Below are 13235 nucleotides of genomic sequence, written 5' to 3'. Positions count from 1 at the left end.
AGAGAGGGCTGCACAGGGCTGCTTTGCTCTTCATGGCCACGGGGACTGGGCATTCACAGACTGCAGGGCCACAGGCAAACAGCTCAACCTTTCAGCCCAATCCTTGCATGTTTGAGGCTGTGGAATTTTTCCCAGAAGCTTATTTTTTCTGAAACATACCTAATTTTATTTTAAATACTCCACTGATAAGAAGCCCTCTGCATTGTTTGTTTCATTATCAGTCTCTGTCGCCAACACCCTTTCCTAGGACGTGCTATCGAACTATCTAGCGGATTAGAAAATGTGGGACCAAATACAAGCTGTAATGGAAACATGCCTTTCATCCACACGTCCAATTGTGGTTTCCTCAAGAACATAAGGATATACTTTGGTTCACCCAGCTGTATCTAGCCCTGTATCCCAGGTGCAGTTACCACCTGGAGCAAAGATAAAATGGGGGCATCTCTGGTGCTTGCTACCTAATACACTCCTGGCTTTTAGTCATTTCTAGCTCCGGAAGTTCAAAGACTTAAATATGAAATCTCTAAACGAGACTTGATTGCAGTTGTGGAAGTTTCTCCTCAGCTCGGTCACAGGGCACTGGTAATTTCTAGCAGAAAGGCAATGAGAAACCTTGGGGCAAACCTCAGTCCGAGAAAGAAGGATGAGAGTTGCACCAGTATAGCAGGAGCTGGAAGAGCATTTGCAGTCTTTTGCCTGCCTGATGAAGAGTTGGCATGGTCTGGAATAGGAACTGGGGTGATGGTGAATTTGGGGTGGCTGTAAGGGTGCAAGAAGATTTGTGGAGCCTTGCTTCAAGGCAGGAGCCATTTCATCCCGATGATGTAGTCAGCAAGAGCAGAAAGAGGCTGGAAACGGCAGCATGAGAGATGGTAGGTGAGGAAACTTGAAACGTGCTTGCTTTTTCAGTGCTATCTGTAAACATTTAACCAAAATTTAAGATGTGAAGGGGAGGGGGAAGAAACATTATCTGAAGAAACATAAGACTTCAACCTGATAACACTAACAGCAGAGTGTGAGTCAGAAATAAACATCCATCCAGGCCATAAATGCTGAGGCCTGCAGGTTAAGAGGATAATGCGCAAGCTGTGTTGTTGAATACGGTTTAAATTAACATTAATCTTCTGGCAATCAGTCCTTGCTGCTGTTCAGAGCCAGTTTGCAGAAGTGTGCAGTAACCTATAATGGTCACCTTTCACCACGGTGATTGATTAGGGGGTAAGGAGAGATTTATTTCCTTCCTTTCATGTGTTATCTCTTTTCTCCTGCCTTTTTAGGAAAGGGCTGTGGGCATCGGGGTCACTTTTCAGCACCCATGGGACAAGCTGCAGCAAGAGAAATGGTGTCAACGGGGCACTGCCAGGACAAAGCTGGTGGCAGTGTGTACTGCTGCTGCACTGGCTGCCAGAGAAGGGTCTTGCTCTGGGAAAGTGCTTGCAGCTCCATCCTGATGGGTTGTGAGGGGGTGTAAGAGAGACGATGCTCCTGCTGGAAGCATTTAACTGTTCATAAGCCACTGATGCTCGTTGTAAGATTGTTGTGTGCTTGTGACCTGCTTTGCAGAGCAGGCAGGATGGCTCCCCATCTCCCCGAAGCTATGGAAGCGGCTTGACTTGCATCAAAAGGCAGCTCCTGGTTACCCCAATCCTGCCAGTCCCCATGCAAGGTGGGAGGGGAGAAGTTTGCAGTTTATCAGAGCCAGAATCATTAGCCCAGTGGAAAGGAGGTTGCTACAGTGAGGATGTATCCTGTGGTTGTGGCTTCCACTCTGCCTTCTGTGTGAGAGCTGAGGCATCCTGTGAAAACAGAAGCAGCACTTAGTGTACATACCCTCTGCCAAAGCTCAGAGCAACAAATACAGAAAAGAATAAAGCTGAGTCTGCAACGCAGCCAGTGGGGTTACAAAGAAACATGAGGGAGCTGGTGGGCTTTGTCATGTTCCAGCTGACAGAGCCCAAGCTGTGCAGAGGCACTGGTGCTGGGGGGTATGAGATGCTCGGCTGTGATGTGTGGGTATGAGAGTCTGCTGGCAACCACACCCAGGTCTTATGGTGCACAGGTACCCTAAGCTGTAGCTGCATTAAGAGAGAATTTATACTTTGAAGTACATGTTAAACGGTGTTTCTTCTTTTTCAACTGAAATGTCATGAAAACCTAATTGGTGCTTGCTTTATTTTAAAGGGCTAATGCTGCAATGAAATGCATATTGTATTTCATTTCAGCTCAGAGGGAGGAACAGTGGACAATAATTCCAGGAAGTAGCTTGAAAAAGAGATGATTACCTGGACTACTCATAAATTTTGACCCAACTACCACTGAGAAACTTAATGCTGTTGAATAATTCTATTTTTCTGATAGAAATCCTTTCTCTCCTCCACCCCAACCCTTGTTTTTTTCAAGGACCAGGATAAAAGCAAGCCACTGTCTACTCTGGCCAACCTGGCAATCACCATCACAGATGTGCAGGACATGGACCCCATCTTCATCAACCTGCCGTACAGCACGAACATCTATGAGAACTCGCCTCCGGTAAGGGCTGCTGTTTCGCTCTAATGTGCATGACCATAGTGATGCACTGGGGGCCAAGGGAGCATGGAGCGGGACAGAAAGCACAAGGTATCCCAAAAGATTTGGAGGAAAACCTCCTCTTTGCAGAGATATTTGTCTCTCCTTCCATCTATCACAGGTTTGCATTGCTCTGCCCAGATGTTTGTGGCTTGGGTGCAAAGAGGAGCCCTGTTTCCATGCTGAAGCACAAATGCTCTGAATCATGAGATCCAAATGGCACCCAAAGAGGGGCAAATCTTTTCCTTTCTGAAACAACATGTTTCAAGCCAGCCCCAAAACTTTTTGCCCTTTTTTAAAAAAGAGAGCCTAAGCAAGGAGGTTTAGGAAGCCTGAAACCCAAATAAAATGTTTTCCTAAACATTTTTTTCTTAAATTTTTAAAAGGCTTTATGTTGTTCTTAGCACACAGTAACCCCATTTCCTCCCCACCGTGTATATGCATGCTATTTCTAATAGAAAACTTGAAGAAAAACTTAAACGTTCTTGAAATGAGCCAGTTTTGAAAATGCCAGAATCATCAGCCATTTCAGCACTTTGAGTATTTTTCCCCAGGTTTTGCCAAATTGATCCAATCATTTTAGTTCTTCTGAAACCCGGTTTGTCAGCAAACTCACTGTTTGTGGAAAACATCTCCCAATCTCTAAATACAGCAGGGTTTTTGTGCCCTGCAGCAGATGATGGGGAGTGTGGCAGGCAGCTTTGGCTTTGGGAGCTGTTTGCTCTGCTCGCAGCAAGTGTGCCCAGGGTCTTCAGCCCAAGGACCAGCCAGTACTGAGCAGTATCCACCTTCCCAAGGCACAGCTGTGTATCCCATTGCTTTGTCTATAGGGCAAATATTTTTGTATATGGATGGAAAAACATTCTGCTCTAAAATGATGGTGTGGTAGTCATCAATATCAGACATGCATCCTGCAACATCTCTGGTGCACTGGATCCAAAATGCCTGTTGGCTCAGTTCATGCACTGGTAGGGGGAACCCCAGCTTGCTTCAGTTCATTCCTTTTTATTCATTTTGGAGCAAAACGCTGGCTCTGATGGCACGAAGAGCGCTGGATCAATAGGACGGAGTCCTACTGTCACAAATCCCATGGTCAGACAGCACATAACCTCTCTGCTGGTCTGAAGATGACCAAAAAATGGCTTCATGAATTACTTTCACAAAGTGAAAATTTCAATGTGTTTCAATGCTGTTGAGATTAAGGAGTGTTTCTGTGGGGGGCAACATAAGCTGCAGGTAAGAAAAAAACACATCTTAGATCACACTTAGCTGGGGTTAAAAAAAGCCTTCGATGAACAGACAGAAATGAAAGTCTCACAAGTATAAAAAATTATAGACTGCACCTCCTTCATGGAGTGACCTGGTATCCAGGAAAGGGGACCTCTCAAATTAATGATATATATCATTAATATTTATCAGCTGGAGCTCGACAATCTGTGTTGATACACCGATGTGTACCATAGTTCTTCCCAGAATTTACACTGTTTGCAGCAGGCAAAACAGCAAATAATTCTTGTGTAACCTGAAACAGGAAATCAATGAAGGAGTGCTCACGAAACTTAGAAGTTTTCTGGAGGATTTAGGGATTTTAATTTCTCTTGGCCCTGTGTAACATCTCCAGAGGCACTGAGATATCCAAGACGGATAGATGCCACCAGAGACATGGTGAGGAGGAAGACTGTTGAATGTGGGCAATATTTTGAGTGATACTGCTCTCTGATTTGGACCCAAAGTCCCATCTTTCATGAGAGAAATCACTACTGAAACAAGGACGTGGTTTGCTATAGCAAACCTGGGGTTTAACGTGTGCATTATCATCTCTCCATGGGAAGTCTTCTCATCAGCTCTGCCCTGCACCCGAGGGAGCCAGTCGCACATGCAGAGTAGTAACTGTCGCCCTGCAGAATGGCTTGTCACTGAAAAGATAACAGCAAATCTGGATGAGGAGTCTGGGCTTGGTCAACTTCTGTCCAAAAGCAGGCTTCCAGCTCAAGCAGACAGGCTGCAGTGCATTTGTGGGTGATGTTTGCCCTGCCATCGGGCTCAGCAGGTCAAAATGTGCTTGAGAAATCTCATCCCCGTCCTAAATCTACAGAGCAGAGACTTGCTGCTGTTCTATATGCCCGCTCTCTGTCTCTCTTGCCTTTCTTTTTATCTGTGGTGCACAGCATGTCTGTGTTCCTCTATCAATATATCAGGCGAGAATACCTCATCTAAAGTGTATACATTACCTAATAAAATCCTTCTTATTTGGGATTATTGCATCAAATTTTAATTTCCTCACTCGAGTAACAGCATGTCAGCCAGCCCGTCAGTGAAGAGCCGATAGAAGGTGAAAAGAGTGGATAAACTGCAGCAAATTACCGCAAACAGATCTCTATCAGCCCTTTGACTGGAATTGACTGGAATTAAGAAGTGAGAAATGGGATTTTTTTTTTTCCTGCCGTAGCAGCTTTCTGAAGCACTCCCCCCTCCTCCTCCTGCTGCAACGCTGGGCTGCGCTTTGCCTTTCAAGTCCCTAATCCTGTAAGAGAAGAAGAAAAAGGGGTGGAGGGATGTGAGAGGGGAGAGAAGTGCCATTGTAGCTCTTACTTTTCTCAGGCTGGGATCTGGTAGCATGATTTAGAAGCATTTTGGGCACATGCTTATTTTGACAGTGAGAAGAAAGGAATTTCATATTGGGCAAATGAAGAAGATGCAGGGGGGGGAGGTCCCTGGAGGTGTTGTTTCTTCCTTCTCGATGCTGTTGATCTTCCCAACATGCCTCAGACATCTCTCCCAGGGCACCCAAGTGCACCAAAGCTGCCTGTAGCTGTGGCAAAGCTTGGTGACGTTGTATTTTTCATCTTCGGAGTCTTTTTGGGTGTACATCCTCACAGCGTTTGCAGATTGGATAGCATTGTTGATGTTCTTCAGACTTAATAAGGGCTGGAGGAGAGGGGCCATTTCCTCTTACAGAGATGCTATTGGCCTAATGACCCGCTGCTTTTGGACCTCTGCCAGTGCATAGCAGCTTCCCTTTGGGGTGAAAGAGGAGGAATCCACTTGCTAAGAGACAAGCTGAGGTCTACGAAAATGTGCTTCATCCCACAGAGAGCCATGTGCAGGCAAGAGCTGGAGCAAACCCCATTGATGCTTGGTCCCAAGACTAGAAGTTGTATTCCCTTGCAATAGGATAGTACAGATACGTGTCAAATATCATTAAAACAGTTTTAATTCTTCAGCACCATCCCCCTCCTCCTCACAAAGTCCTTGGATTGAAGAAATAATGTAGAATCAGTGCTATTTTTGCCCTAAAGTCTCAATAGCTCTGAGTTAATTCTTTCTTACAATATTTCCAGCCCATCAGTGTGAACACTTTATTAAAAGCTCAGGTTTTTATTAAAAAAGGATTGATTTACCCCTGCCCCTCTTCAGAAAACCCTCAGATTTTGTTTGGATAATGTGCCATTCTTTATTTTCTTTGCCTTTTTTTTAAGCATAGGCTTTTCCAGATTATTACTTTTCTAAACCTTCTTCCTCCTTCCCTAGAGGGAGAGAGTTACTCTGTTCTGGTGCTTCAGAACTTCAGCTGAGTCCTTTCCTTGCAGCCACCATGGCCTGTGGTAGGTAGGCAAGTTGGTGCTTGTTTTAAGAAATGTCAGGAATATTTGGGAGATTGAGAGCTGTAGGTTTGCGTTGCAAATACTTGGGGTGAGTCCTGGGCAGAGCTGTTAGCACTGGAAGTCAACATGTTTCCATGAGTATGTGGAAGCCTTGCCAGATGTGCTTGGCTAGAGACGGTCCCCTCCAATTTAGGGGTGCAGTTGGCTGCCTCAGGGAGCTAGGGCACGGCACAGCATCTTCTGCCCTTACTGTGCTAAGACCTAGACAGTAAAATGAATATTATTGTAGTCTGATAGGATTTTTGAAGAAAAACTGGAAATTGTTGAGATGTGGCTGTTGAGAGGTCAGTCTTTGCTGTTGTGGTATGACTGTGATCACGGGTTTATTTTGGTTTGGGTGTTTTCTCGTTTCTAGTCTCTTCTCTCTGTTTAGTTATCTCTGCTGGTATGGTGGGCAAGGCTTCATGATCATCACAGGAACTAAGAGATGAGTATAGTCTATGTGTACAATCACGTTTTGCATCTCATCATCTTACTCCAACACATGCTGAATGGAATACTCCTTCCTGTTGACCATGTTGAATTATCATGCTCCAAGACTGTCTTCATCAGTTCTTACCACTCACTACAAAACCAGTAATTGCCACCAGCGATGTGGATAAACGTTATGTCTGTCCTGTGGCACTTCTTCAGCGTCTTCCCCAGAAGGATTAAGGTCATAAACACTGTGCGAATGCTTGGGGAGGAATCATCCATTTTCAGGATCTGGGATCCTCCAGTTCTGTGGGTATTAGAACACTCTTGTGAAAGAGCTAGCAGGAAGGATGGAAACCAGGGACGATGCAAAGAGGTGCCCGGATTCCTGTCCTTCCTGTAGTTCCAGGACATGGCATCCACGAACGTTAGGGAACTCAGCTTCACTCTGGCATGTATTTCTCCATCACTGGTGAAGTGTGGCTCATCCCCAGGAGGGGCTGGTGAAGGGGCTTTTGGAGAACAGGGAGACACACAGGTCTGCAGGGAGAACGGGGAAGACTAGACTCAAAAACCAGAAGCATGGAAACCATCACCATGGGCTTGCCAAGGCCTTGCAGTTGAACCCTAGAGTGCTCTCTAACAGCCCTCATTCTTGTGATCAGATGTCTGGTTAATTTCTTTCCTATGGATGTCTCTAAGGCACACGCTGCTAAGATATCCTAACGAGATTCCCCCTTTTCCCCTCCCAGACTTTCCCTGCTGCAACATTTGTGTTCACCCTTTTATCTCTCCCGACAGCCCTTCCCCTTGGCTGCTACAGGAGGGACCTTTCCCATAGATAAAGCGGCCGCAGTGTGGCAGGCCGATTGCTATTCCTCAGACATCGCGGGAGCCCTGCCTTCTCCCACAGCTGCCTTCCCTTTGAAATGTGCTGCACGGCAGGCAGCACTTATCATTCTGCACTGCTCCCTCGCTTTTTGACAGGTGATGAGCAAGCTGTAAGGTGGACCAAGAGCCTTCACCCACCGCCTCCGCCATGGAGGAGCTCTTGTTTTGCCATGGAGTGGAGGGGGGCTTACAGCTGCCCCATGGGGACAGCGGCTTAAAATAGAGTATGCTGGATTGCATGCCTGCCCTTCTTTTCTTTTTCTCTGCTTTGCATTGCCCTCCTTTCCATGTCCCTTGTTCTGCTTTCCCACCTGTTTCTTTCCCGCTTTACTTGTGCTTTTTATCTATCTTTGCTCCTTTGGAAAGCACAGTTATTGTCAGTGATTTAGAGGCACTTCGGTGGCTGCTGAGCCTCACCAGCCGAGTGCTGCTCAAAGGCCAGTGACCTGGGATTTATGGCTAGTGTTCTCTGTTAATAACATGGATTTACTTAAGGAGCCCATTGAAGTGCCCTCAGAGATCAGGGCATAGGCAGTCTGCCTGGTCCCAGGGGCCTTCTTTATGGCCGGCAGTGGTAAAGCATCACTTTACCCTGTGGGTAAAGAGCCCACAGGGGCATGGCTTTGAAAGCCGGGGAAGAGGGCAAGTCCCTGCTTTCCACTGGTGGTGTTTCTGCAGCAGCTTTCCCTTTGGCCTTCAACCGATGGATTGCAGGGCAAATGCAACACTGCTGTTCCTCTGTGCTCCCTCGTTAGATATGCAAATGCCTCCGTTGACATTTCCTTTGAGGGCAAAAAAAAAAAAAGCTTTTTTTCCCACTGTTAATAAACCAATGAAAAAAGAACAGCTGAGTTGTAAATTTTTTCACACTACATTAATCATGTGCATGTGCATGTGTTTGTATTCACATGGGCTCACTGCAGTGCAGCGGGAGAAGTCAGCTTATGGAGTTGACATAAGCACATGATGTTTTTATTTAAAGCACTAAACAAGAATTTTGAGTGACTTTTATATAATTAATCACTTTTGGCGAATTCTTGGGCTTGTCGATCTGCCTCCTGGGCTGTAAGAAACAGGTCTGTCCTGCAGGATGGAGTATGAGATGGGTGAGCTGACAGTTGCAGAAGCCTGTGGGCAATCCCTGTTCACAGCATCTGTCCAACCCTCCTTCTCCTTAAAGGTTTCAATTAAATTCTCTGCAGCTTGCCTAGCAAATTGTACAGCTGGATGCCAATGGCCAGCAGAACATTCCTTGGTGCCTCATTTGAAGAATGCAGGGGGAGAAGAGGACCAGTTGAAACTGGGAAGCCACCAGTAGATAGAAGTGGTGTAGTGACCAGTGCTGGAGATCGTGGTGAGGGGGAATTGTTGCCTTTGTTTATCAAGGGTCTGCAGAGTGAAAATATCTGTGGTGGAGAAGTGTAAGCTTTGCCTGTCAGTCACAGCCTGTGCAGCTGTGGTGCTATAAGAAGGCATGTCCTGGCTTTGCCAGTGCTGCACGTTCAGTTCCTGCTGCACCTTCCTCTTCTTCCTTGAGCACTCACAGCTGTGCTTACCACATCGACCTTGTTTCAAACCCCTTCCCTCTGGGTAAGGGATGAGTAGCATGAGGAACGTGTCTGGTGGTGCTCTCTCTAGCCTCTACAGACACTTGCCTTGGTATAAACCTAACGGACAGTCAAGCTCATCCTGCTAAGTGTTTCCCTTAGAGGACATGTTCTCCTGGTCATGCCCTCAGCATTGCCAGCTATGTCCTGTGGTGGGCTAGCAGAGTTTTGCAGCTTGCACAGGAGTGAGGACTGGTGAGCCTGAACTGCCCCTAGAAGCAGGTGATGAGACTTTTCTGTGGCATGCTTTGTCCTTGAACAGGTTTTCCTAAGCATGTGGCCCATTGTAAGAGGTGCAAGGCCTTGGTAAGGCACCACAGGAACCCCAGAAGTGCTCATCTGGGGTGACTGTAATGCATGTCTCCTCTTCCTCCCCAGGGTACCACCGTGCGGATGATAACAGCGATCGACCAGGACAAGGGCCGTCCCCGGGGCATCGGCTACACCATTGTCTCAGGTAAGTTGAGGTGGAATGTGGTGGGGAGTCTAGTGAGGATAGAGGAGCTAGCCCTGCAATAAGTCTTTGTACATCCTGTGCCTGGAAAATCATATTTGGCTAAGTATCTCCTTGACTGTACTGCTTGCTCTTTTGATTCAACGTCACTAATTACTGTAGCTTACTGCTACAACTGAAAGCTTTTACCTCCCTGAAAAGCTTTTTCTGCTTTCAGCACTGTTGGAGTGCTTCATTTGCAGCATCCCCTTTTCCTCAAGCAGCAGATGTTATTTTTAACAAATTTCACAATATATCATAACAAAACCTTTCTGTCCTAATGATGAGCTACAAACAGCCCTGCTTTACACAGCATCATGGAGGAGATCTGCATAAAACTCTTGCTGGCAGTGTGGTGTTTATTGTTTAGGGAGAGAATGGGGCATATTATGGGCTGAATGGCTCCTGGCAGTTTCTGCAGTGTTTCCCAAAAGCACCCCACCTCGAGGGCTGGCCTCCCAAAACACTGCCAGAGCTTCACAAGCTGGGAGGCAGGGGGCTGGACCCATGAGGGTGCAGGGCTAGAGAATTAAGCTTAATTAAAACAGTGAAGGGTTTCTGCCTTCTGACAGGCATGTGGCTTATTCCCACCTTTGTGGAGCGACTCTGAGGCCCAGGGTACTCCTCCCAAGATGCATGGGTATCTTGCTGAGACTGATGTAGCTGGTCACCCAAGGATCCTTGCTGGGCAGTGCTTGTCTCCTTTGGGTCCATAGTTTCTGGATCTCTTCTGATGGCTAAAGAGCCAGGGGCAGGGCAGTCTGGGCAACTGTTTCCAGATAAAACACAGTTGTGCAATGTAAACGCAAGATTTGGGAACTGGACCCATCTTATTTAAGATGCCTTGAGGTCAGTGATCCTTTGCCATATCCAAGGCAGACTTTGATGCTCACTGAGCAGCACTTGGACGCTGCTTTGGCGGGGCTCTGCCCCAGGGACAGACAGACTGCTTGGGTTAACCCAGGAGCAAGGGAGCTTGGTGGGTCTGGGTCATAATCCTATTTCTGGCATTGCTTTTGCTGGTGGAGGGAGGGAATCTTCAGAGCAAGAAATGGCTGTAGTGCCTCCTCTCCCTGCTTCAGGTGCATCTCTCACATGCTTCAGGTACTGGTTGGCAGCTCCTTCAGGCTACACGTGTGGAAATAATTTCCCAGTTCCTCAAAGCCCAGCCATTTCAAATTCTCTTTTAATCAATCTTTAAGGTCAAGGTGATTTCACCCTGATTTTCAAGTCCACTGATCCTGACTGCAAGTATCCTGGTCACTGTGCCTTTGAAGATGCCAGGATTATTTATTCCTCTAATTTCCTCTGCAATTTATTCTAATGTTCCCCTGGCATGAATTAAGTGAAAGATTCCCCCAGATTGCATGTATCAACAGGCCAAAGTGCAGTAGGGACTTGCTTTTGTCTCATTGGAGACTGGACTGAAACCTCTAGTTTTGCAGAGGCTGCTGAACTACTGTGAGGATGGTAAAAGATTCAGCTTATAGAAACCCCACCCAGCTCAAAGTCTGAAGATGGTCAGCAGCTGGGAAATCACCCTTGTCCTGTTTGTACACCCTTCTTTGGGCATCTGCTGATGGCCACAGACACTTTTTCTGACTCAGTATGGGTTATGCTGTAGGTATCTAATTTTCCCTTGTCAGCACCGGTGCAAAACAAACAGCTCTGGGTTTCTAAGAGACTTTATTTGATGGCTAAAACCTACAGAAACAACTGTGTAATCTATAGGAGGTTAATTTGCTAAATGCATCCATTCATGGTCATGTCAGGCTTTCTGCTCATCAGATGGTTACAGCTGCTCTACCGAATCAAGGAAACAAACCTTGGACCCTTTGGACCCTGGGTTTTCACCTGCAATGTTCATGCATGATCTTATTTCCATGTCTATCTTTGCAGGAGGTTTTCCTGCAAAATAGTCATGATGTCCCTTTGCAAGTGTCCCCTGCTCAGTGCCAGGATAGCATCAGTTTGGTCATTAAGGGTGGGTGGAGGGACGGTGGCAGGGAGCCAGGCGTGCTCTGGCAGCCTGGTTGGGGAGGATGGGGTGTGCAGAGTGACAGGCAGGCAGATCAGTGCATAAGCTTCGCATCTGCTTGCATATGCCAAGAGCTTAATCCCTTCCCCCAGTCCTGCCTGGTGGGGGGCAGCTCTCATATCACAGAATCAGGCAGAACACATCAAAGAGTGATTAAACTGCTTTGCATCTTTTTTTTTTTTTCCCCCCAAACTTGAGAATTGCGGAGTAGGAGTCATAGAATCATGGAATGGTTAGGGTTGGAAAGGACTGTAAGATCGTCCAATTCCAACACCCTGCCATGGGCAGGGACACCTCCCTTTAGACCAGGCAACCTGCCCAACCTGGCCTTGAACACTGCCAGGGACGAGTCCTCCTCCTGTCAGCAGCAGCATCTTTCAGAGTGGTGTGCTGGGAAGGATTAGCCCATGAAGGGACCGAGGGACAACTGCAGATACCCACTATTGCCTCCGGCCTTCTGCCCATTTTCACCCTGCCTCCAGCTCAAGGCAGAGGTTTCCAAAATCCCTGAAGCCAGGCTTGGGGATACCCTCTTTCCGCTTTGGGTTGTGTTTGTTGCCAGAGCCAGAGTTGGGCAGCTCCTTTCAGCTGTCAGACTGTGACCAAGGTGTGTGGCTGCGGGCAACTTTTAAAGAAAACATGGTCATGGAGCAAACAATTTTTTTTCTGAAGTCATAAGAGTGTGAGTGCCTCCCTGCCCTGCTCAAGGCACTCTCTTATACTTTACATGGTTTGCTGCTTGCTTTTGAAAGAATATGTTACCTTCTGCCGGAGAGTCCAGACATGGGAACCAGCAGCTAGCATGTCTCCAAAATCCTGCTCACCCAAGGCAAGTGATTTTTTTGGCAGGCAGGTAAAGCCTAATTTGTCATTATCCTCAATCACAATGGTAAAGGTCAGCAAGCAGATTTTGTGCCTGAGCTGGTAAATTTTTATGGCAGTTTTGCAAAAAAATAGCTTAACATATGGGAATAGGGAAGCAAATTAAATTAGAAACCAACCATAAGCAAAAGCGAAAATGGCCAGTGGAGGTAGTAATTATACTCTTCACCTCCTTTCCACAAGGGGAGGTGGCAGCGATACTGTTCTCATTTCACGGCAGGGATGGGTGATGTCTCCCCCAGGCTCTCCCATGTCTTCAGGCACAGGGCTCACGTGTCTGGTCTGATTTTACTAGCTGGGGTTGAATATACAGCAGCAAGAGAGCTGAAAAGCAACCTAGCCATTTATCATTCCTTTGGTATTAATATCTAAAGCATTGGTATGATTTGGAGGTGGGATATAAAAATTAATTTGGAATTGCCGGTGTCCTTTTCAGCTCCATCCCTCAGGTAGCTGTGCCTCGGGCTATACTACTGCAGCTCTTATTTATACAGCTATCTCCAGCACAAGGTGCTCCCATGACAGGAAAACAATAAAACTAAAAGATTAACCATAACCACATAAAATAAGACTTAAGATTTAACTTTACGCCGCCAGCTTACAAAGCTGTTAAGCCTGAAATGACAGAGGAGCACTGATCTAGCTGTGCCACGGCTTTGGCTAGTTGTCCTGATAGGGTG

The 13235-nt window shown here is 46.6% G+C and overlaps 1 protein-coding gene across 6 annotated transcripts in view; it reads left to right on the top strand.

The window, feature by feature from the left end:
• The window catches only part of CDH23 (cadherin related 23), a 213802-nt gene that overhangs the window by 97884 nt on the left and 102683 nt on the right, over window positions 1–13235 (top strand). For all 6 annotated transcript variants that reach the window (XM_030488583.1, XM_030488582.1, XM_030488590.1 and 3 more), the window contains 2 exons: window positions 2401–2529; window positions 9521–9599. In XM_030488583.1, coding sequence (XP_030344443.1) covers window positions 2401–2529; window positions 9521–9599 — 208 coding nt within the window. The remainder of the gene's footprint in view (window positions 1–2400; window positions 2530–9520; window positions 9600–13235) is intronic.

This window comes from Strigops habroptila, chromosome 5 (assembly GCF_004027225.2).
Source record: "Strigops habroptila isolate Jane chromosome 5, bStrHab1.2.pri, whole genome shotgun sequence".
Classification (NCBI taxonomy): domain Eukaryota; kingdom Metazoa; phylum Chordata; class Aves; order Psittaciformes; family Psittacidae; genus Strigops; species Strigops habroptila.
This window is presented reverse-complemented; position numbering and strand designations above follow the sequence as displayed.